General features: G+C 38.3%; 2 protein-coding genes across 2 annotated transcripts; one reads left to right on the forward strand and one right to left on the reverse strand.

Annotated features, from left to right (window-relative positions):
• Nucleotides 1-4,331: 4,331 nt before the first annotated feature.
• Nucleotides 4,332-16,240, forward strand: atxn10 (ataxin 10). Its single transcript, XM_046873274.1, has 11 exons — nucleotides 4,332-4,473; nucleotides 5,725-5,904; nucleotides 6,758-6,843; nucleotides 7,025-7,121; nucleotides 7,246-7,413; nucleotides 7,523-7,603; nucleotides 8,297-8,453; nucleotides 8,551-8,656; nucleotides 10,324-10,502; nucleotides 12,313-12,376; nucleotides 14,344-16,240. The coding sequence occupies exons 1-11, from the start codon at nucleotides 4,385-4,387 to the stop codon at nucleotides 14,541-14,543; spliced, it is 1,407 nt and encodes a 468-aa protein (XP_046729230.1). The 5' UTR covers nucleotides 4,332-4,384; the 3' UTR covers nucleotides 14,544-16,240.
• A 356-nt stretch (nucleotides 16,241-16,596) lies between these two features.
• wnt7ba (wingless-type MMTV integration site family, member 7Ba) lies at nucleotides 16,597-24,973 on the reverse strand. The gene is made up of 4 exons (XM_046873275.1): nucleotides 24,490-24,973; nucleotides 22,060-22,286; nucleotides 19,673-19,944; nucleotides 16,597-17,916 (listed from the first exon to the last, which is right to left on the reverse strand). Exons 1-4 carry the CDS (start codon nucleotides 24,570-24,572, stop codon nucleotides 17,437-17,439), a joined length of 1,062 nt encoding a protein of 353 aa, XP_046729231.1. The 5' UTR covers nucleotides 24,573-24,973; the 3' UTR covers nucleotides 16,597-17,436.
• Between the last annotated feature and the right edge of the window lie 317 nt (nucleotides 24,974-25,290).

Raw genomic sequence — 25,290 nt, forward strand, 5'->3', positions numbered from 1 at the left:
TGAAAATGTGTGCCTCCCATTCAGACTAATTCATTGCATACATCAAACCTTGGTGTCTCATTGTCATAGCTTCAGTCTACTTAAAATAAGTAATTTGCCCATTATAGATTAAGTTAATGTTTCACAGCCACTTATTCAATTCACAGGGAAATCCCTTTTTTTTTTTTTTATTTTTTTTTTTTTAAAGGGGGAAGATGGGATGGGGTCAAACTGAGAACCAAAAAAAACCTTTCATCTTCTTTGTACTTCTGTTAATGTGATCATAATAATCACACTCTCTTGCACAAACAACTCTTTAAAGTGCTGAAAATATATACAGTCTATATTTTATTCTGTGGATGCTGGCGACTGGAACTCAGTCTGCAAAACATCACTCCCAGCCACAAAGATGAATGATGACCTTCTGTGCTGGTTTTGGGTAATAATCAATAGCATTACTGTAAATGATCTTTGAGAAACAGTTGTGGTTTGTGATTTTCCAAAATCTGATCTTCTTCCATACAGTTTGGAATCTTTACAAACCTAAATATTCATGCACATGTCTGTTACATGTGCTATCTTAAACACCTGGGTTTTCACATCTGCTCTTAAACCTCACTTACTGTTTTAAAAGCTTTCTAAGAATGTTATGTTGTATTTGTTACACTTAAACAGTTTTTCTATTAGCATTTGATGCTATCTAGCTTACATTTACAAGCTTTAAATATTACATGCCTATTGCTGTCTAATGTAGAGCCTTAAAATTGAGAGAAAATCTTTCCAGGATGACCAAAAGTTCAGTTTTGCCTCAAACTTGAATTCTTATGCTATTTCCAGAAATTCCTGCCATAAAATGTCTAGCAGTAGTTCGTGTAGACAACACTGGATTAATCCAATCGGTGGCTTTAAACATGCAACACTATCTGGGTGCGTCGATTCATTTTGTGAAGCAAACAAGAGAGCATGTTGAGTGTTACAAGTGCTCTTCTGACAGAAGGAGCAGTGGCAGAATATTAACATATTTGTTTTTTTGCAGTCAGCCCTTCATTACAATAGTCTTCTAAGAAAAAGATCAGCTGGCACCCAGTCACACTCCACCTCTGGATCAGGGTCAGATGAATAAGTGATTAGAAGGCGTTTAGGCTGGAGATTGTTAAGAATAGGAAAGACAAAAGACAGATAGAATTTTCTTGAGGAAAAAAAAGTGTTTGGCTCTTAAAAGAGTAACACCTATCAGCTTCTCCAGTATTGCTGTGTAACATTGTCACTAATAGGTTTTTACAGCTCTACTGTTTTCTTCTCATCTTTGTTTCTCAAGTACAAGTACACAGATTGTGCATGGGTGAGATAATTGTGAATGACAATTTTATTTGCATTTACTAACTGAATTGTAATGGTATTTTATATAAGACTGAGGTGGATCCAGGAACAATCCTAGAAACATTAGGTGTGAGGGTGGAAATACACAAATTTTGATGGCAGTCTATAGGCACCATGTGGAAGCACATGCACACATTAATTTATTATTTTTTTAATATGGTACATGATCTCCTTAAATACAGGAAGCACTAATTGCTAATTATTACACTAAGAATGATTATTATTATATCTTCCCAGGGTAAAGTGCATTAGGGATAATTATTAAAATTCACATGTTCATCAGCTAGATTTATCTATTCGAGTATCTTATATACTTTCATCTCCCTGTGCTCAGTTATCATTAATTGTAACCACATGTAATTTGTCCCTGCTCAGAGACACCAAATACAGATATGGTGAGCAGAACATTTGTAGCTTTTCCATAAGCCATTAAGTAGAAGCTTTTACTCTGCTTCCTTTGCATAGGATCGGTGTGTCTATATTGGGGTTTGGTTGCTGTAGCACACCATTTGTGTATTAGCTTTGGGCCCACCCTGGGCAAAGGATCACTGTCTGATACGCAACCACCTGTAATTATATTCTTTAGCCTCAACCAACTTTCTCTGGTGCATTTCCTAGGGCAGAAAAAAATGAAATGGACCACAGACTAGCAAGCCAACAACCAAAAATACACTAGCACTCATGAAAATTTAAAAGTGAAATTTGCCCTTGTTGTTACAGCTGGAATACTTATCCCCACAACGTTGTGAAAAATGGAACGATTGATCTTAAACTCTTTTGAACACTTGATTTAGATCAGAAGTGACCATCTCCGGTCCTGGAGGGACAGAATCCAGCACAGTTTGGTGATTTCCATCCTCAAAGACACCTGATTCAACTCACCACTTAATTACCAGGTTCAGGAGGTGTCTGTGAACGAAATAGCCAAAATGTACATGCCTGCAGCCTCTCCTGATTTAGATGAAGGGATATCGGATGGCCTGGTTTACGGTGCTGTTGATGTCATTCTTATAGAAGCGTACTAGGAATGCAACATCATGAAGTCCTTCTGATAGAAAACCTTTACTTAAAATGTTTCTGTTTCAATGTGTATACAGCTGTCGAATCTAGCTTTTTCAACAACATGCACTGAGCTGTTATTTTATCATGTAAACCAACCATGTAAGCACACTTTTTGGGTATATTATTGAGGACTGATCTAGTCCATCAAAAGAAAGGGATCATCAAAGGATCACAACTGGATAATTTGAGTTGTGGTGAATGTGCAATTTGGTTCTATATGGTTTTTCGCCTTGCACATACTACAGTTACCAAGCAGGTATAGTGACTGCTAACATGTGCATCCTTCTAGACACTTGAAGCTCATTGCATCTTTCAAACTGCTGCTTATGCTGCATTATAGCAGAGCATAACATGCTTGGAAAAAAAATGGCATCAATCGCGTATGAGTTTACAGAGGCCATCAATTAGCTAGTCACTGTGATTCACAGAGGAGCTAGAGTATGCTATCCATTGGTTGGCTTCTTGGTAATATCTTGAAGATATGGCAAAAGATATTTGAAACATTGTAGTGTTTTGATTCTTAATAAATGTACAATAAAATTCATTTAAATGGACATAGATTAGAAAAACTTAGATGAGCAATAGCACTGGTATTAATTGATGTGAGATAAGTTCAGCATTGTAGGAGCTCTAAGAATGTGCAGGGAGATAGATGATGCCAAGCTGTGTGTGTATTTATGCATTTCTTGCTTTCATGAGGCGCAGTTTGTGGCGAGGGCTTACTTGCCATTTCTGTAGCAGTTTTGTTACAGGGTCAGGTTGCTAGTGCCTACCCTCCTCCTTTCACTGCTGGGCTTGGGATAGTCCATGGTGGAGTACTTTAACTCCAAATCTGACAACTGAGCACCAATGGTGGTTAAGGGCCATGCTCAAGGGCCCAAGGGTGGCAGCCTGGTATGGTCAGCAGTCAAACCCACAATCCTCAAATCCAAAGTCCAATTCCTTACCCAGTAAACGACCACCTCCCACTACCCAACCATATATACAGTATCTCACAAACGTGAACACACGCCTCACGTTTCAGCAACCATTTTAGTATATCTTTTCAAGAGACAATACTATAGATATAAAACTTGGATATATTTCAGAGTAGTCAATGTGCAGCTTTTATAGCAGTATAAATATAATGTCCACTAAATATAACTTTGTTTCTCAAGGAAGGGCATCATGTTCTGCTTCAGAATGTCACAGTACATGTTAGAATCCGTGTTTACCTCAATGAACCAAACATGGATTCCAATATGTACTGTGACATTCTGAAGCAGAACATGATGCCCTTCCTTCAGAAACAATTGCCCTGCTTAGAAGGTTGAAGGTGAAGGTGAAGGAGTGAACAAGTATGTCTCCAGACCTGAACCCTATTGAGAACCCGTGGGGCATCCTCAAGTGGAAGGTGGAGAAGCACCATGTGTCTAACTTCCAGCAGCTGTGTGATGTCATAATGGAGAAGTGATAGAGGATCCCAGCAACAACCTGTGCAGCTCTGGTGAATGCCATGCCCAGGAGAATTAAGGCAGTGCTAGATAGCAATGGTGCTCACACAAAATATTTACACTTTGGACACAGTTTTGACATGTTCACTTAGGGTACTCACTTTGTGTGAGATACTATATATATATATATATATATATATATATATATATATATATATATATATATATATATATATATACACACACACACACACACACACACACACACACACACACACACACACACACTAATATATCGAAATACTTATATTAATATTTTTTAAAAATACAATAGGTTTGAAGCTGTGATCAAGTGTCAAGCATGTATATTAAATGCTAGAATTAATTAAGAACAAGAAACAAAAACGTATAAAAAAATTCGTGGCGAAGCCAAAAACGTCACTTCCGGACTTTTATTTTGAAAAGCTTTTGCTTAGTGACGCGGATTTCCCGGTTTGATCAGTGAAAGCGTGCTAAACTGGAAGTGCGTGATGGATGCGCTGTGCGCAGACACTCTAAATATGGAGTGTTTGTCCTCCTTACAGAGTTTGACGAAGGCTTTAAGAGATGAGCAGTTCAGGTGCGAAAATATTATTATGGGGACAAAGTGATCATCAGCCTCCAGTCCCAGCTGTGACTGCTAGTTTAGTCAGCACATTGTGACGACTGTTTGCACAGATAATGTTGGATAATCTTATTGTTGGTTATGGTATATTTAAAATGTTTTTGAGAGATGTTTGTGGTCAACAAGTAAGTCATTAAACGTACATTATTTTAAAGCCATGGAAGTAATATTTCTAATAATATAGCTGTTTTCTATTGTATCATAATGTTGGTGTAGATCTTCTGTACACATTCAATTGTTATTAAGATATTACATTTAAATTTGCTTTAAATAGGAAACATAAAACATGCAGCTCGTTATCATGACTGTGGGTTAGAAAAGTTGTAATGTTGGTAAATCCTTTCTAATGAGCTACAGTAGTTAATCTGATTGACCATCAGTGTCTGTAATACCTGTTCAAATGGTTTCTTAGTTGTGTATGAATGACTATTAAAGTGGATTTCCAAGGGAAGGGGTTTAGAGACACAGAAACAAGAAATGTTTTACATATAAAACCAACAATTCCCAACATTCCTACTTAAGTAGTGAACTCTGGTCAGGGTTACTGTACATCCAGGAATTCAGCAGGAACAATATGGGATTGCAGTCTATCATGGTACCATAAACATTTGTTCAAGCTCGGGGGGGGAATTTTAATATAGCCAGATCACCTACTGTCATGCTTTTGGGGATTTAAAGAACACCCCATACAGATAAGAAGGATGTGCAGAACTCCACACAGATGTTAATCAGTCCATTCAAACAGGGGTCTCTGGAGATGAGAAGCAGCAATGCTACCCAATGTGCCACCAAACACTAAAACGAAATCACTGATTTTAAAACAAAGATTTTGTTTTTAAAAAAAAAAGCACAGGCTTTTTGGATCATAGTGTGCTACAACTCATTGTTTTTCATTGCTTGGTGGTTAAAGCAAGTGCCCAGAATGGTGTAAGTTTAAATCCCACCCTGCTATTGCTTGGTTGATGAGAATGGCTATTACCTGCCTAATAAGACATTGTACACATGCTCTGAATTAGACATTACGTTAGAGGATTTGAGATAATCAGAGAGAAAGTGTCCACCCGGTACAGTTGAAAGGTGGTAATAATATTTGATATGTGTTTGCCTTGATAATCAGCTTTATCAGAAAATAAATGTTGATAATTTCTGGACTGCAAATGCTGCATGGAAGCATATATTGTACAGTGCTGTATTTTGTGCTTCCAGGTGTGGTGTAAAGGCCGAGATCCTGCACAGTCTCTCTGCTCTTTTACTGAGACTGTCTGATAAGCTTCAGGAGGATCAAGAGGCAGTAAAAACACCACTGTGTGTCCAGCTTACTGCTGAGTGCTTCCGGGCTCAAAGAAATGCCTGTGTGCAGTGTCTTCGCAACCAGTGCATTCTACGGTAACTTGCATTGCAAATGGATAATGGGTTTATTAACGATCGTACCAACATGGCTTAGGCTTGCACATTCACGTACACACACATTAAGTTGCAATATTTAAGTTTCAATTGTAAGAAAGTAATATTTAAGGAACCATATAAAAAGAGTATGAGCAGATGAGCTGCAGTGGCTGAGCTGCATTATTGGGAGATTTAGCAAACACTGTGATTTGAGGCACTCTTTCACCATTTAGTCATAATTTAATGTACAGGATTTGTGCATTCTATGGAGTTTTGCTTAAAAAATGTAGTAATTATTTTAAATCAATCACTTTTTTGCTGTAAACAAGTTTGATGACTTACTATTGGTTGGCAGAACATCAAGTTTTGTGTATCTACTGGTTCATTTGTTTATTTTGGCCTCCATACAGCTTTAATAAATGTCTGAAACTGGACAGTTGTGGAATAGGAAAAAAATATAATGGTCTTTTTTCAAGTTTAGCTGTTCAGCTTGGGTGATTCTGTGCCAATGAAAATCACAGATTCTTTGTCTTGGCTAATGAGAGTGGAACTTAGTGTGGTCTTCTGCTTTTGTAGCTCATTCACTTAAAAAGGTTTATGTGTTGTGAGTTTAAAGATGCTTTTCTGCTCACCATGGTTGTAAAGTGTGATATATGGCTTACTATATCCTTCCTGGAAGTCTTGAACTGTTGCTCTTTTTGTTTTTGCCCACATGATTGGCTGACAAGATAACTGCATAAAATGTGAAGCTGTATAGGTGTTTCCATGTTTATGTTCAGCTCTGTACTACAAACCAAGGTGCTTTTAAAGCTTTTAACACAAGAAGTGTCACATTTAACCTTTACCCCATTAGGGATCAGGGATGTATCCAGGTATCCCTAGGGATTCTGGGAAAGTTGCTTAAGCTTACATCAGGAGCATCTGATGATCGTCTTGATGGTAAGTGTGCTTAATGTGGCCAATGGCATCGTTTTGCTAATAATGGTCCTGAATCTTACGTGGCTAGTTCAGCACAATGTTGTATGATCATGTGACATTTCTGTATAGTACATTTACATTCTTGAGTGACTGTTGTATTGTAGTTTGACATTGCAGCAGATCCAATATCTTGTTTTGGCAGCACTACGATGTGGAATTCAGTTTCTCGGCAATGCCGCAGTTGGGAACCAACTATGCAAAGATGACATTTGGGCCTGTGGTTTTCCACACATGTTTTTGTAAGCCAATTTACATCACTCAAACCAATTCTGCATTTTTCATTATGCAGGTCCCCTTAATACTAAGACTGGTTCCATGTATACACTGCCAAGAGTGCTTCTGAATCAGGCCTTGTCTTTACAGGGATTTTTTGAAACTGGATGATGAAAAGGCTGTGGCGTATATGTGCATGGTGATATTCACCTGTCTGGATGTAGAGAAGACAGAGCAGCTGGGCTTGGATCCGATCAAGTTGAAAGTGGCGTTGAAGATCACGGAGCTGTGTCGGACACTGCCTGACATCGATTGGACGTATGTTGTCTTTAGCAGATCTCACTGCCATTCTTTAGACTCAGCTGTTAGGCAGAAAATAGAAATCTGTTTAATTTGTATAAATTCAGTGTAATGTTTTTTTTTTCAGAGTACTGATTGTGACGCAACATTTCTTCAAATCCTCTGCGCTCACTGAGAAGATGTATGCAGTGATGAGTGATCATGAAAGGTAGAGAACTATTATGGTAGCTGCCATTTTAAGGTTAGGAGAGAGGACTGTCTGCTTCAGTGATATTGATTATCTGCCTCATTGAGACCCGTTTTCATTAATACTAGTAAAACATACAGATCTTGTTTATATTAGGACAAAATGGGATGTGTGTCTTAGATTGCTAATATGAGTAGATGATATGAATATAGTTTGCTGACATTTTCTAATTTCTTCAGAGGAAACACTGAAACTTTACCCAAGCTTAATATAAAGAGCCTGTAGCGTCTGTGAAATTCTTTGGGGTGCTATAACCTGAAATGCTCATACTTTTTGGAAACCAGTTATAAATTATTTCTTTGCAACATAGCTTAAACATGTATGATGCTCTAGCTCACTCAGGCATTTTATTATAAGTTGCAAAAGGTGAGCGATATGATGTTTGGTTGTCATTGTTATACTGAAATGTTATATCTTTATATGCATCATCATGACTTAGATGATGTAATGATGATCACTGATAAGCAGCATGGACCAGTAACAGAATGCACAGATTTTATAAATGTTTTGTAAAATGTGACAATGGTCTGCTAAAATCTGTTTATGTAATAAATAGGCTTTTTCCGCGTTAATTACCTCTGACAGACACTGTATAATCACATGTTAAGACTCATACAGTGTACTGACTGTGTATTTTCACTTGCTTTTGAAAAGGCTTACCTTACTGGAGCTTGTAATGGCCCATCTTGGAGAAAATAAAGAGGAAGAGTGTGTGATTCCTCTTAAAACAGCTCAGTTCTTTGCATTGTCCTTCCAGCACAGCTGCAGGGCTGTTCTCTCTCTTAGCTCAGTCTCATCAGCTGATGAGCAGGTAATTATCTCCTCAAGCTTCACTGTATGATGATAAATGTCTGGGTTGATATTTGAAAAAAAATTGACTGATACCTCAATTGGTTTGTGTGAGTAAGGCTTTGGCAGTGATCAGGCTCCTGGATATTCTCTGTGACATGACGTCTGGACAGATGAAATTTATGGCTCTGCAGGATCACCCAGACCTTCTCCAGACAACAATTGGTAAATACATTGTGGTTGGTTAGCTTACCAGGTTTGGTTTTTAAATCTTAGCAAATCACATTGAATGTTTTTAAATTATAACGTATCTTGCACAACTTTAAAAATTGTAACTGGTTTAAAATAACAGACAGCCAGTCAAATTTTATATTAAGTTTTAATTTTTTCAATTGATTTATTTTTATTTCTGGTTGGCATAATAAATGCACCACCAGAACATCAGAGTGGCTCTTGATGCATTTTGAAATATAATTACACAATTACAACATGCACATAAACAAATGTTTGTTGTTTACCATACTTTACATAAATTAATTTCCACTTCACTTTTTAATGATTTGGACAGCCAGCCTAGCTAACGTTAAATGAAATAGCAGGGCTTGAAATTAAAACATTAAATGAAATGTATAGTTAAAAGATGACATCAAATTCTTTGATATTTGCTGAGAATTCCACCCAGGCTGTGGCTTGGACCATGGGGCTACTTTATGTTTATCTTTGTATAACATACTTTATCACCATCAATTTAAGAAAACTTCAATTTATTTGACCAAACATTTGGAATTGGTTTAATATATATGCTGTTAATATTAGAGGCTGATATCTTGCTAGCTGAGTGTGATTTTCTCCCACATATGAAAATGTGCTAGTGATGTATTAGATATACAGTATCAATCAATAATCAGGGAAGGGTTTTTCCATTTCTGTTGATGAGTGCACTGCAGTCGGAATGGAATCTTTTCCCTTCTTGCTTTTGGATAGAATAATTTTTGCAGTAACATTACTTGAGGTTTAAATGTACAAAAGAAAAACATATATATAAAATCAGGAACAACTGTAATTTTAGAACAAAAATTTCACCACACAAATTTATCACATAACCTCACACAATTCCTTAAGAAATTCAGGCTGCGTTCAGTCAATCTTGACTATTAAAGAAAAAAACTGAACATTGTAAATTCAGGGTTTCCCCAAAACAATTGTGTTAGAGGTTTAATTTTGTGTATGTGTGTGATTGTGTGGTGTTCGATCAGAAAGTCTGTTTACACTCACATCACCAGAAAAATTGTAGTAGTAGTTTCAACTGTTACGATTCCAAAATCAAAAATAAAGTCCTACTGTAAGCCCAACTTTAGATTTAAAGCATTTGAATGAGCTATTCGTCAGATTTTGTGGTTATTTAAATGCCCCTGACTGGAAAGGGTCTATTTTTGGACATTTTTTCTCATTCAGAAAACACATAAAGCCGTCGTCTCTCTGTGTGCCACTGCTGGGAACTTATTCCACCACCAGGTCACACTCCATTACAGCTACACGCTACATTGTACCACGGTTAGAGAGACTAAGGGAAAGACAGTACATGATTTATTTCTGCATTTTCTGTCTTGTGATTTTCTTGCTTGGTAATTCTGTATTTCTGAATTTTTCCATATGAATATTTTATAGACTGTACAAATAGCAAATGCAGATCATATGCTATGTATATTGTTAAAGCAGGAACAGATTACATAAATGGTGCATGCACTTGCTCATCAAATGGTTTTACCTTTAAGATGTAACCTTATCACTTTAGTCTCTATTTCAAATATGAAATGTCCTTTCTGTCATATGCTTTTTCTTCTACAATTGTTCACCATGACTGTACCATCTTAATATCTTGTGTGTTTTAGAGCTCCTGAAGGAAGTGCATTTTCTAGGGAAGGCCAGTAAAAATGTGTTCAGTGCAGCGCAGGATTTTTGTCTCACGCCAGCAGGTGAAGCAAGCACACACCCTGCTCTCAGCTTTAAAGCCCACCTCATCCGGCTGATTGGGAACCTGTGCCATGAACATACAGCCAACCAGAATCAGGTACAACACAGTCAAACCACACAAATGCAGGAATAAAGAATACTAATCGTGTACTTTTTAACAGTAAATAAAAATTAGTGTAGATTAATAGCTGGGTCAAGACCTACCTCTTTCTAAAACATTTACACTTTTTTCAATTTTAGACAAAATAACTCAATGATGCATGTGTTTTTATTCAACAAATTTCCAGCACTCTGGTTTATGGACACAAATTTGGAAATTAACCAAGAAACAGATTGTTGAAGGCTTTGTATTCATGCTTCAGATTTGGCACTGGTAAACTCATTTCTAGACATTTGCACCTTAACTGACTATTAACTACTTTGGTTCTGTTTTGGGTTTTTTTTGTTAGTGAAGTCTCCCTCCTTGAAAACTAATCTAGGGATTAGCATGTACTGATAAAAGCTCCAGGAACTCTCCGAATCTCTCTGCTTGTATCATCTCTTTTGGCCCACCCCGACCTGATTTTCACTTTGTTCCTTCACTCTCTTTTTAATGAATTCCTTTGTGAGTACCCTCCTGTGATGGCAGCATTTGCACTCTTTCAGATCACTCCCATTCAGTCAGCTAAGTGCAGAGATCTGCACCAGTCTTGTTAAATGGGGTCAAGGCACACAAGTAAAGGGCCAAAGGTCAAAAAACAATAGCGAGACACCCCGAGATTGTGGTCTCATTGATTGACCGTGTAATCCTTTGCTTGTTAAGGCTGCTACTCACCACTGCGTTCTCATGGGTTTCCCTCTTTGGAGCATATTGCATCTGTGCCAGCACAAAGACATGCTGGTCTTTAATTGCCTCGTTAGAGTTTTGTTCCTGAAAGTTGTTTACCTCCCCCACTCTCCCAACTAACTTCTTTTTTTGCTTAAGATGAACAGGTGTGTAGTTAGCATTTCTTTTTCTTTTTTTTTCTGCGCCAAGGTGGTTGGATGGCGTAGAACACTTTTGATTCCAGTCTTTCTTCAAAATCTAATGGTTGCCACATTAGAAGCCCCTGCCTGCTGTTTTATATACATTAATATAATATTTAAAAGAAATGAGCCCAGCTAGAGCCCAATTCCTTTATGTTGTTTAACAAATAGATGGTAAGATGTTATCAACCCTTATCTGGCTATCAGCATATGGGATGATTCAGTTTGCCAGTGCTTGTGCAGACTTGATAAGAATAGCAAATTTGAGTTTTCAGATAAAAAAAAGCAAACTTCTGTGTTGTCTAGATACTGTAGATACTATATTTCAAGTCAATGAGAGGCTAATGAGCACTGGAAAGGGCAGGTTTGTATCTAAAGGGTGTTTTCCCATTTGCACAATAAGGAGAAATGTACAGATAAGTTTAATGTAGCAATGACGGCATCATGCAAAGCAATATAAGTGTGTCTTAGTTTTCTTCTATGGTACCTCACCAAGTACAGTTAGAAAAAAAAAGGCTAAAAAAGACTCTCCATCTATATAATTAAGCTATAATTTGCTTTTTATTTATTCTTATGTCTATTTTCTTTAGATAAAAGCAATATAATGTAGACAATACATGGTCATAGTAATTAAAATTGTAAGCACAAAAATGTAAACTGCAAACTTTGGAACTTTACAACCTTCATTTTGTGGCCATGTAAAATTAAATTAAACTAAATGAAAAATTGCTTTTGAATCTTGTTTGTGTTGTTCAGACCAGAGCTACTCTGCCCAGGATTTTTCAGCAGAAAGATATTTTCTCCAGTCTCACTTACTATATGCCCAGCTAACAAAACTGCTGTTTCTGGATATGTCTTCAGGTTACAAATGTCCTTTTTGTAATTTTCACTTGTCTCTTTAGGTCAGAGAACTGGACGGTATAGCCCTCACCCTGGACAACTGCAGTATAGACAGTAACAATCCCTGTATCCTTGGTCATGACTGCACATCCCTCATGTCTTTATGTTGCTTTGATAATGCCTGTTTTCCAGTTTAGCAACCAGCTGTGCACCAAAAAGCTCAGAGAAAAAAAGCCCCTTAGCTTCCATAACTAATGGATGGTTTGGATGGTTTACCACACCACAAGATGGGAAATGAGCAATCGCTCTATCAGAGTTAAAGTGTAGATGATTTTGGCTGAGGCTCCTGACCAGTTTCCTACACCACAGTTTCAAGGTACTTCATCTAACAGAGCCCCAACTGAATAAAGTTGGTGTATTTGTTTAGTGAATAATATAATCCATACATGGTAGTGTCTTACAATTTTGAAGTAATAAATTGTAAAAAAAAAAAAAAAGGTTAATAAATTGTTAATTGTTGATTTTTAATAATGAACAAGATGAAAACAAATGTGAATTTTTAATTCTATCAATGTTGGGTGTGACTGCCCTTTGCCTGAAAAATAGCACCAAGTCTTGTAGCTACACTTGCATACAGTTTTTGAAGAAACTCTGAAGGCAGGTTGTTCTAAACATTTTGGAAAACTAACCACAGATCGTCTGTGACCGTAGGCTCAAATTCTTTTGTATGTTGTAATCCCAGACAGTCTCGATGATGATGAGATCAGGGCTCTGTCGGGGCCAAACCCTAACTTCCAAGACTCCTTATTCTTCTCTATAATGAAGATAGCTCTTAATGACATTGGCTGTATGTTTAGGGGTCATTGTCGTGCTGCTAAATACATTTGGGGCCGAACAGTCACCTCCCTGGTGGTATTGCATGATGGATAAATATCTGCCTTTATTTCTCAGCATTAAAAACACCATTAATCCTGACCCAATCTCCAACAACATTTGTACAAACTTGCAAGAAACCTCCACCTTGCTTCACTGTTGCCTGCATACACTCATTATTGTACCGCTCTCCTGCAAACATCTTTCCAGAATATTTAAAATTTTGACTCATCAGTCCTGACTCATCAGAATATGAATCATGAAGACCACTTCTGGCCAAACTTCTCCAGATAGTAACTGGGTGTTCCTGGGTACCACTGGTTTCCACCAGGTTTTTGCTGTCTGCTCTACTGAACATCTTCAGAAGGGTAGTAAGCATAATATGTCTTTCAATGGCTACATTAAGGTGCCTTGGCCGAGCACTACGGTCCCTAAAAATTGCCCAATTCTTTGTGTTTCTTCAAAATAGTTTAAACAGCACATCCTTTTGCTGTGCTTAGTCTTGCCATGGTGTATTGGCTGTCAAATGAAACTGCTGTCCATGAACTGTTACTCACCCAGGCTTAAACCTCCTTAAAAGCTGTTTGTGTTTCAATTAATAACTTTTTTTTTCAACCTACATATGAAATTGATTATTAGCACCCGCTTGGTCTTGGTAATCATACATCAGACTTGATTATACAAAATGCCTGTTTATGTGCAAAGTGTAAGAACTGAAATCCAAAAGGTGGTCACACCCTTGATTTGTAATTTCTTTTCTGTTTGCTCATTTTGCATTTTGTAAATCCTCTCGATAATATGCATATGTACATGGATGTACATGTATATCTATGTATGTAGATGTGTATGTATTTTATCGAGAAAAGGTCAATTAAGAACTGCAAGGCCAATTTAGTCAAACACATTGACAATGTTTTTAAAAGTGCAGAACATGAGGTCTTAAATGCATCTTATCATAAATGTGGCTACATCTACTTTAAAATTTGAATGTGGATAGTCTGCATTTGGGTACTGTATAATTCTATCATTCAAGAAGTTTTGTATGTACAATCAAGTGGTGTAAATACCCGTCATTTAAAACTGAAGGTCTGCAGTAACTGTAAAATGAAATATTTAAAAATGTACAATATTATATTTATGCATTTAACATATGTTTTAATGATTGGCATATATGTATGATGCATCTTTGATTGCATACTTTTCCTTGACTATGGCCCCAGTCATAAGCCAATGGGCTGTGTTTGCCATCCGGAACATTCTGGAGCACAATGTGGAGAACCAGAAGCTGGTGCAATGCTTAAGGAGGCAGGGGGTAGCAGATGACTCCATGATCAGAGAGTTGGGCTTCTGTGTACAAGAGAGAGATGGCAACCTGCTCCTCCGACCTCTCAAAAAGGAGAAAGAGCAGAGAGAGCACTAAACCTGGAGCCCTCTCATTTCATCCACTCCTCTGTACTCAACATCACATTCTGCAGACAGCTTAAGACACCCACAGAGACCGTTGTGCACACAGAAAACACAGAGTGCATTTTAATATCCAATCAGTATTTAGAACTCAAGGGGGCAGGGAAGCGGAGACAGAGAGGGGTGGTGGGGGGTTACTTTGCTTTGTACTCTTTGCATAAGGGGAACACTATGGGTTTTTTCTGCAGGGACTCATGCTGATGCCTGTGATGCATTTAGTGGCCTTTGATTCTAGCTCCCACTGAATAGGATTCAAATCCTCTGAAACAAGGAGACCCATGTCTTCCTGGCTTTTCAGCCACCAAAGAAACACTAGTGACCAGTGGGGAACAGAGGTTAATCTCTAATCCAGTGAGGTTTATGGAGACCTGGGGCCCTCCTGATCCGTTCACATGAGGGTTTCCTCTCAATAACCGTGGGACTTGGGTCCCTGTTTTTTTGTGTTTTGTGTGTTGGTTTTCCACTTTGGGAATGCAAGGCCATGTAGTCCATGGTCTGTTTTTCTCTTCTACAGTTAAAAGAATAGTCACTTATCAATATTATAATCACTAGTCTTCCACTCCAATTGTGGTTCAAAACAATTTTTTTTTACAAAAAAAACACCAGCTGCTCCTTTAGCAGTGCTCATCTATACTTAGCGGTTATGACTTATCTGATCATCTTACATTCTTAGCTAGCCCATCATGTCCTCAGACACGGACCAAAGTTTTGGCCCAAGTATATTGCACTAAGGTCAATCAGACCATAAGTGTTATTTTGTGTGATGGATTGACACCTCGGCCCTCACTTACTCTGACTAAATGAACTGAGTGTTCCTGACACCTGCATAATACCCGGCTGCGGAGGCCTCCCCTCACCCTGCGCCACCCTGTTTGCTCTGCCTCATATTTTTTAATGACAAAATGTTTGTGTGAAACAGTTGAGGTTGACTTTTCTCCCAATCCAGGCTATAGTGTAGGGAGCTTATGGGGTTCCGGTAGCCAGCGGTTCAGACGGCTAACAAAACACGACTGCTTTACTTCTGCTCCGTTGGCTGCCTGTAATGCTTTTCACACAGGAAAAGAGCGCTGAGCGAGGGAATGAGGCGGCGTGGACAGCTATTCAAATCCTTGTTGGGCAGGACTGGGCGGAGAGCAGTGTCATGCCACGCCAGCAACAATCACACATCACTCAACTGCAGTCAATTTGGAAAATGGTACATAAAGTTTATCTGATTTAATCTTTTTAATATCTAAACAATGATTTCTGGTTTTGTTTTCAACCACACAGTGAGTGCACAGCGATGTTCACTGAAATGAATTCATTTATTAACCTAATAACATTGCTGCAATACTACTATGTTTAAACCAAACTACAAAACGATGAGATGGATTCATGTCAAAGTAGATATTTTTTAAAAAGAAATGGGCTGCTGTGGAAAGAACAAACAGTGTACATCATTAATTTGGGACAAAGGTCAGCATAATTCATGGTTCAAATCATAAAGAAACAAGGATAATATATAATAAGGAACATAGTAATAATTACTCTTTTTCTGAATATACATGATATAAAGTGCCAGATTTTCTGTGTAAAAAAATATACTTTCTCAAATTTGCCAGTCCTTAACCTTGCATAAACAATTTTGAATAAAAGAATGTTGCTACCCATGAATCTTGTCAGCCCCCACTGTATGGTTAGGCAAATTCCATTGGCTCAGGCGGAATATAGTTGGCTTGGGGCAGGGGGGGTGCAAGCTGGGCCAGTAATGTGGAATCCCATGTCTCTGGCATTTGTGAGAATATTCTGTGCATAGTTTGGTCACCCGATTGCATTTCCATGAAATATTCTACCAGCATTTGCACTCCCACACTTTTGTGCAGGCAGTAAAGACAATTCTTGCACTGAGATGTACAGACATTGCGTAATTCATTGTATTTTTGTATTGCCACATGGTGCATTGTGGTGGTTTATTTTTTATACATATATATATATATATATATATATATATATATATATATATATATATATATATATATATATATATATATATATATATATATCATGTTCACAACAAAGCAGAACATCACACATCCCACCACAGCAATCGGCAACACATTCAGTGACCTCATGACATCTTGTCTAGTTGGCTGTGGACTTAGCTGGCCTGTTTTCTATCAGTGAGCAGCAGAGAAATGCAGGGGAATATAAATACTCATATGCTGAATCTGACACCTGTTTTTTTTTTGTGTTCTTATTAAACAATTGTACTGAAATATTATGAGCTATGAAATACAACAACAAATCAGTAGCAACCATTTTTCGAAATTGTAAAAGAGACATCGGCCTTAACAAAGTCAGGACAAGAACTATGCAGTTCTCTCTCTCCAAAAAACGAACAAAGAAGTCTTTTTTCAGTGTTCAAACAGATACAGTGTGAATGAACATGTGAAGTAATCCAGCATATTATGTTGTGAAAAACATGTCTTTTCTCCCATCCATCCACAGACATTGCCTTGAACAGCTCCAGTCTTTAGAATTGGTTCTTTTCCTTCAAGGTTATCAGCTTATTTGTTTGACATAATCATGCAAACACAGTCACCATCAGATCCCCATAAAATTCTTCCATTCGCCTCAGATACTCTGAGCTGTAAAATCCTTATACTGTGTGTAGTTTTACATGTAGTATGAACTTATATGCTGTTTCAGACTGTAGTCAGTGCACTTTTTTTCCAAAAATCTCATCTTTTATGTTGATCCTTTTCCCCTGCAATGAGTACCTGATGTGCAAAATGAAGCCATGATAAACTGAGCTTATTCTCACTTCCTCTTCACACTTCTGTGCCCCCCTGCTTGTTTTTCCCTTGTTCTCATTTACAAGTGAACACCTCTGTTTTTTCACTACAGGTGTTGCACTTGACAAAGCAGCACCACTGGAACTTGCAGTTACACTGCCACACACGTGTATACTGGTGTGTGTCATGACCGCGGCCGCAGCACATGAGGTTGCAGCCATCTGGGTGGGGTGAGGTGTGGTTGCAGAGGCGGCCCCTAGTCCCTGTACTCCCCGTCAATGTGTCTTCCTCACAGTAATTTGGGGAGCGTTCCAAATACACCAGGTCCGTGTCAGTGGGCTTTATGTAGCCATGTGACTGCTTAAGGCGCAGGAAGGAGGGCTGGCGCAGGCGAGTGGCTCGCACTGCCTCCACCTGTACAGCGGCACCATACCGCTCTTTCAGCACGTAGCCGATCTCACGGAACTTGGGCAATGTTGTCCAGCATGTCTTTGTGGTACAGGAGCCTGAGACACCGTGGCACTTGCACTCCAGCTTCATCCTTTCTTCCAGAATCTGAGAGAGCAGGGACACAATCTATCATTGTAGGGCAATTCCAGGCCTGATGATTGAGACTCATGAATGCTTAATTATATCAATCCTATTTCAATCTGTAAGGTAGTTGTTACATTTTTCAACAGCTCTTAGGGCAGGAAAAATGTTGCCTTCAGGTAGAAACTAATGAATTCTACAGGGAAAATCTCATTTTGCATTAAATGGAAAGTCACATAAGTCACTATTTACATATAAAAATCGTACACAAATTGTTTACTTACCCAAAAGTAAAAAAATTATGCACTTTATTTTTCAAGTGTATATAGCCATTACATAAAAAAACTTTTGTATTGTTGACTATTATTATTATTATTATTAATCGCATGGAACTTGACTTTAAGCTAAAGTTGCATCAGGTTTGACATTTGTGGTATTAGCAAATTCATGCAGCTGAACGATGAAGGAAATGCTTGACATTCTGCTTTGACTCGCTGCGGCAAAACAAACCAAACCCCATTATTCAATAAATTCTGCGCAATGCCCCAATAAGTATTGCCAGCTATATGTCAGATCTGGGAGGAAAAATTTGTTTTTTGCCAAAACATACCTTGTAATTTTCCCTACCTTCCAAAAGCCACATCAGACGGCAAGAAAAAAGTCCACCACTCTCAAGTAACCATTTGTTTATACAGTAACGTTTGAGTTAAATGTGGATCTGTTTGTGTTTTGTTACTGATATATTCTACAGGCAGTTGACTTGAAACTGTTTAATTTATGGCTGTGATCAGCTCTGAATTAAAGGACTGGAGACGTTCAATCATTAGGATTGAAATAATGTCACCACAATTTATTTTAAGTCTCTTGAAATTCCATGTTACCTAACATTAATTTAATTTGAGTAAAATAATTAATGCAAAAATCAGCTGATATGGTTTTGCCTTGTTTCTGAAGGCCACATCATGATGTGTTGGTCAAGCTGAGCAAAACCTGATTTGGCTGTGTATGAATAAAGAGAGTGAACGAAACAGAGGAAGAGAAAGAGACTAGCAATAATATCCTGTATCCTGACTTAATGCTCTGTAATTCAATGAAGGGACTGAGGGGCTGTGGCACTTCTCCAACTGGCAGCCACTGGTCGAATTGGCCTTTGCATTCCTGTCACACACGAAGAAAGCCTCAACTCCATAACCACTCCATTAGGCACTGTAATTCTACTTATGGATGGGCTTTGTATGAACAACCCCCCCCTTTTCTCGGCCCCTGAAGTGACAAATGAAACGAGAGAGCATGGATCAGGTCGGGCTAGGCTAATCGGGAAGTGGAACGTTTCCATAATGCATGCCAACTTGCCTTAATTATAAACGTGGACCTGGAGACATTGTACAGTGCTGCAGAAAATGAACACTGCATAATATTTTGCAGAAAACATAACATGTATCAAGAAGTGCAGACCTCTTCCCTGTGAATTATATTTCATGACGTGCTACATTTTAAAAACGAGTCTTTCGAATTAGTCAATGTGTTTTTGTCTCAATCAGGTCAGAATCATTTCTCAATAAAATGAGCATGTTCCTTTATTATGAAGAATCATCATTGTCGGGTGGTGTATCGTTCCCATACCTCCTGTGTCAAACAATGGAGGAGAAGACTAATTGATTTTACTTGTCAGCCAATTAGCTGGAAAATTACACATTATTCCTGATGCCAAAAACAATTTATGTTCTCATAGAATAGTGTGCATGTGCTGCGTTTTAACTGATATTAGCACTAAAATTACCTTTCTGCCTGCCTCGTTGTTGTGCAAGTTCATGAGCCTACGGGCATTTTTTTTAATCTCACGAGCATCCACAAAGCGACGAGAGAACTCAACACCATACTTGACGTCGGCTGAACATCCACCCCATTTCCAGCCCTCCTCTTGGTTCTGGTACCCCTGTTTCTCCCTGTCACAGCCGCAGTGGCTCAGGTTGCCCTGACTGCAGGCTGCTGTGACTGCATGGGCCACTCCAGCTGCGGTGATGGCGTAGGTAAACGCCGCCTCCTTGCTGCCTAGGGAGATGAAAAAGACGGATACACATCATATTCTGTAGAGTATTACAGTGCAATGGGAAATTAGTTTTTAGTTTAACTATCACCTGCCACATGTAAACAGAGGGCTTAGCTAGAAAGGGTGCATTTAGCATTGTGCTGTTTTTTAATTATTGGCTTCTGATGAATTATCTTCACAGATAAAGAACCAAGTCAAATCTATAATGTTTTTTTTATATAGAGATTCTTAACTTACTTAATTACTTGTAGAATACACACATTTATAAATGTAAGCTTTTTTAAGAAACCAGACCCAGAAATATCTGAAGGGTTTTCCCAGACTGCCTCACATACAGACAAACTAAGAAAAGGACTAAAACATTTGGTGGAAGTCAGTCATATTTGCTATGTGATCTCAGTTCAGTCTGAACACTCTGTTGAAGTGCTTGTCTGGTCGCCATCTATTCAGCATTCACCATTTTTTCCACCAAGTGCACACATGAATGCTAATTAGGTTGTTGGAAATAGACATTCTGATGTAACACCGATTCAGCTTTCCAAGCATAAATTAGAAAGTAGTTTATAGTGTTTAGTATCTGACCAGAGGTGTGATCATTTTGATATGTGCTCAGTCAGTAAATCTTGCATTTTTGCAGGGGGGAGAAGGGAGATAAAAGTGCCCCCTGCTGGTGGACCACTAACCACAAGGCTACAGGTGGTCTGAAGGTTTCTATTTTAAGTTGGTGGGAGGCATCTAGTCTTAACAGGTACCTAGGGTCATTACAAACTGTAAATAGTTTTGGTTCATTCCTCCATTCAGCTTCATTAACTGCTTTATGTTAGTCATAGTAATGGTATAGATCACTGGGCGTGAGGCAGGAATGCATCCTGTATATGAATAATAATATTTTTGTTGCAATCCAGGCAGTTTTACTTACTGCATGTACAGGTATACGCTCTGAAACTGCTATGCCATGCATTTACCATTGGGATCTGTGAGCAACATTGCATGCAGATCATGTGATTATTTTAGTATGGCATAGATATCTTCTTATTTTAGAACATATTTATATATACTCACTGATGACTCATTGAGTCATTGAATATAAAATAGAGTTTTTGTTCATGCTCCAGCTGAATGCAAAAGCTAACTGCTAGGTCATCAAATGGATTTGAGAAAAAGAAAATCTTATATTTGATGTATTTTATCTTAGCATTTAACATAGTGCTACTTCCACAAATGTATGTGGGTTGCTTTGGGTAAAAGCTAAATGAAAATTGTGGTATTAACAGATTTATGTGAGATGACAGTTCAAACCCCTACAAAGACAATTATGCTTTCATTCTCAATGACGGGAAGAGTATTTTAGGAAAATATGTTTTGGTTGAAAATCATGCAATCATAATTTGAACTACCACAAACACAAAAGAGCATAATAGAGGGATGTGTTCAGATGAAGGAAAGCCTTCTATGGAGAACGCCACAGCAGAGAAACAGATACATTTAATTGAACAAAAGAAATAAATGCAGCCAGCTTCGAGTCAGCCAACACCCCACCCCCCACCCCTAAAAAAGTGATTGTTACCAGGGCCAGTGGATTAGACACAGCTCCCAACCACACTTTGACCAAAACAAAACATTTTTAACTGAGAGGCCATTTATATGAACATTCGACATTTAAATTCCCATTACTCAAAAATAAATTCAGAAAATGTGCACCCCAGCAAACACAGTCTACTTCTTATGTTTGAGGTTTTCTCAGAATAAGTAGTATGTGCATCTGCGTGTGTGTGTGTGTGTGTGTGTGTGTGTGTGTGTGTGTGTGTGTGTGTGTGCTCGTGTGCATAAGGCTGAAACGTATTACAGTAAATTCATCGTTGTTAGTGTAATGAAAGTTGCTTTTAGTCAAAGTCCAAGTTTAGTCACCCACAACATTACGGGAACTGATCGCCCCACTCTGTCCCCATTTCCATTCCCCGATTTTCCTCTCATCTCTTGTTTTACAGACTGCACTGCCACAGTAAGAGTGCATCTGCCAGTTAAACCAATCTTGCAACAATAAATATAGTGACACGAGCATACACAAACACATATTTGTGTCAATTAAAGCCAGCATGCCAGGATGGATTACTGACCCACACGCAGCTCTTGGCCGAAGACGGTCCTCTCACCGAGGGCGGAGCAGTTCCATCGGCCAAAGCGGAACTGGAACTGACACTCGTTGATACCCATCTGAGCACCCTCACCGATAACAATGATGGCGTCTGGGCGACTTTGACAGATGGCACGCTGTCTGGGGGCCAGTCCGGGGATTTTGTTGCAGATAATATTGGCACCAAGAGCCACCACTGAAGATAGGGCCCTGTGTAGGAGAACAAAAATCAACATCAATCAAACTTTTTGTTTACATTTTTCACCTACAAATCACAACTAAACAACTAACCTCTCTCAAACAAACAAGAAACTAGAAATTTATAGGACAAACACTTAAAATATCCAAACAAATCAACAAGCCAATGTACAGATCAATACAATATGCATAAAAGGACAAAAGGAATATATGAGCCAAATAAAACATCGCCCCACACATAAAATGCATGTCGTACTCTGTATGTATGTGCATGTGACAAATAACATTTGATTTGATTTGATTTGAAATGTGGACTATTCTTGTAATTCAAGTTTGTTTTACAATAATCTGGTTCTTCAAAAGGTTTTTTCCTGAAACAAATTTATACATTATATATCAGTTATTTAACAAAACAACCCACATGTATGAAAATGCTATTTTCAATATGTAAAATGTCCTCTTAAAATAAAGAAATTGAAGTCACCAATATCTGCTATCTTCTTTATATGCACTTGTCAAACATCAGTGAATCTTATCTTCCCATTCAGATCTGTAAAAATTTTACAGTCAACAGCACAAATGCCTCAAAGAAAGCCCAACTAAGTCCGCAGTGTATACAGTCAGAGGTATATCTACATAATACAATGTAAGGAAAACAATGTTATATCATTTAATAATGTGGTGCTCCATCCTTAACATAATAATGACCACTTCTGAAACAGTATCCATGCACTCTCCTCTTATTTAAACCTCAAGGCTGTGGTCCAGTGGAAAGATTTAAATGTATGGCAACCTAATTTCTCCATGGGATGAAAGTATTAAAACGCTATGACTGAAACATCAGAGATCAGAGAAAAGTGCAGGCATACATTACTCTCACTTGCTTTATGGAAACAGTTTGACAGATAATGTGATGATCTTTCGTGAAGTTCACTGGCCATAAGCATTGGGCATTGAGCAAGGCTGGTTGTGCCATTAGGAAAATAAAACAGTGGCCACTAATTGCCAATTGGAAAAACAGAGCTCTTTGGGGTTACTATTTTCCACTGTTGGGTACACTGCTCAACAGTTTAAATTTTGAGGATTCAACATCTTTATTTGGTTCTGAACCAGTGCATGAAATAAGGCTTTAAAAGATTAATTGCTCTGTTTAGAATGATCATCATCATCATCATCATCATTGCTGCTGCTTAAACATGCTTTCACACATTTGAGCACCAAGGTTTGCATTTCCTATAGACTTTGGATTAATATTACTAAAAATCTTTTTGAAAATGGAAAATCTGGCGTGGTTTTTTTTTTTGGTACATTTTATTTTTAGCTATAAAATAGGGAAAAGTTGGGAAATAATTAGCAAAGTCTAAGCCTTAAATTATAATGTTTGGAACCAACTCATACTCAAGCTAACTCAAGCTAGTATAAAATTTGTTAGAATGTATATATGTTTAAAAAACCTATATGTTAAGTGAAAAAATGGCAGAAAATAGTCAGGCGATATGGAAAAATTAAATAGGCATCTCGGGAGCAATAATGGGGCAAATGTTACACCTAGGGGGATGCAAAAGTTGCTTAATGTCCGGAGACAGTTATAGGTGAGTGTATGTACAGGGCAGCCTGTCAAATAATAATAATATCAAATTTTTAAAGGAAGATGGAAAAATCGAAAATGAAAGCATGTTTTGTCACTATTTTTTTCTGATTAAAAAAATAATTTTTATACATTATATGGCCTGCTTTAATGATGAAGAATACTTGTTATAAAATAATAATAATAATAATAATAATGTTAGCCCTAAGGGTAAGCATACTTTTTATACACTATATGGCCTGCTTTAATGATGAAGAATACTTGTTATAAAATAATAATAATAATAATAATAATAATAATAATAATAATAATAATAATAATGTTAGCCCTAAGGGTAAGCATACTTTTGCACTTAACTGTATTCCCATATAAACAGGTAATAATTAGTTCTTCTCTGTCTGGAGTAAAATGCGCACAGGTTCCACCGCCTGTTTTTTTTTTTCTTCATACAGGTGCGTCCCATAATAAAACTCCCAATAAAAAGCAATCAGAAAGCCGGTAAGAACGAGTTCAAACACCTGTTACCCACAACACTACACATCCACACGTCTACTTAGCGCACTTAAGCAGTAAACCGGTCTACCGAGCCGCAGCAGTGAAGAGTGGAGGCAGTGATGAGAAACCCACAGGTAGCTGCCGCTGGTGAGGATGAGGAACAGCTGAGAGTAGGAGACCGACAGAAGAGCGGCGCGCGGCGAAAGCACGCGCATGGTGGCATGGGACAGCAGGACGAGGCGCGTGCTTTTCTCTGGGGTCCTGCCCGGGTCTGCGGAGCTCGCGGTAAACCAAGAAGCGCTTCGGTAATGCTCTTGTCGGTGGAGAGCAGTCCGTGGCGCTCCTGCATCTCCTGCTTGCGGACGCGTTGTGCGCGTGCCTCCCTGTGCCAGCAAGCGTGCGTGCGTGCGCGCGCGTGTGTCTGTGCGTGTTTCAGGGTGAGCTGCCGAGGAGCTACGGATTGAAGAGTGCAGATCACGCACGCACAACCGGGTCTTCTCTCATTGCTTTGCCATTGGCAGACGAGGAGGTGGGGGACCATTCCATCCGCCCACATTTAGTGGTGTACAGGACAGCTGGGTGACTCTCCTCCTCCTCTTTTCTGCACGCTGATAGATTTGTATGAAGGACAGCTTGCTCGGGTTATTAGCTGTCCCTTTTTAGAGGCTGGACAATCAGGATAGACTGGGATTGATGAGATAAAAACATAACCATTTAGCAGTAGGAGGAATATACTCAACCTCATCTGGCATTAAATCTGTGGTAATAACAACGCATGCGTATAGCAATATTAACATTAATTTCTGTGCATAAAGCTGTGCATGTAAAATGTAGTAATTTACACGTATTGAAGAAAATCTAGGTGGTGATTGATGAAGCAAAAAAAAAAAAAAAAAAAAGCTAAATATTATGTCCGTAAACAGTTCATATAGA

The sequence above is a fragment of the Silurus meridionalis genome, chromosome 18, assembly GCF_014805685.1.
Source record: "Silurus meridionalis isolate SWU-2019-XX chromosome 18, ASM1480568v1, whole genome shotgun sequence".
Classification (NCBI taxonomy): Eukaryota; Metazoa; Chordata; class Actinopteri; order Siluriformes; family Siluridae; genus Silurus; species Silurus meridionalis.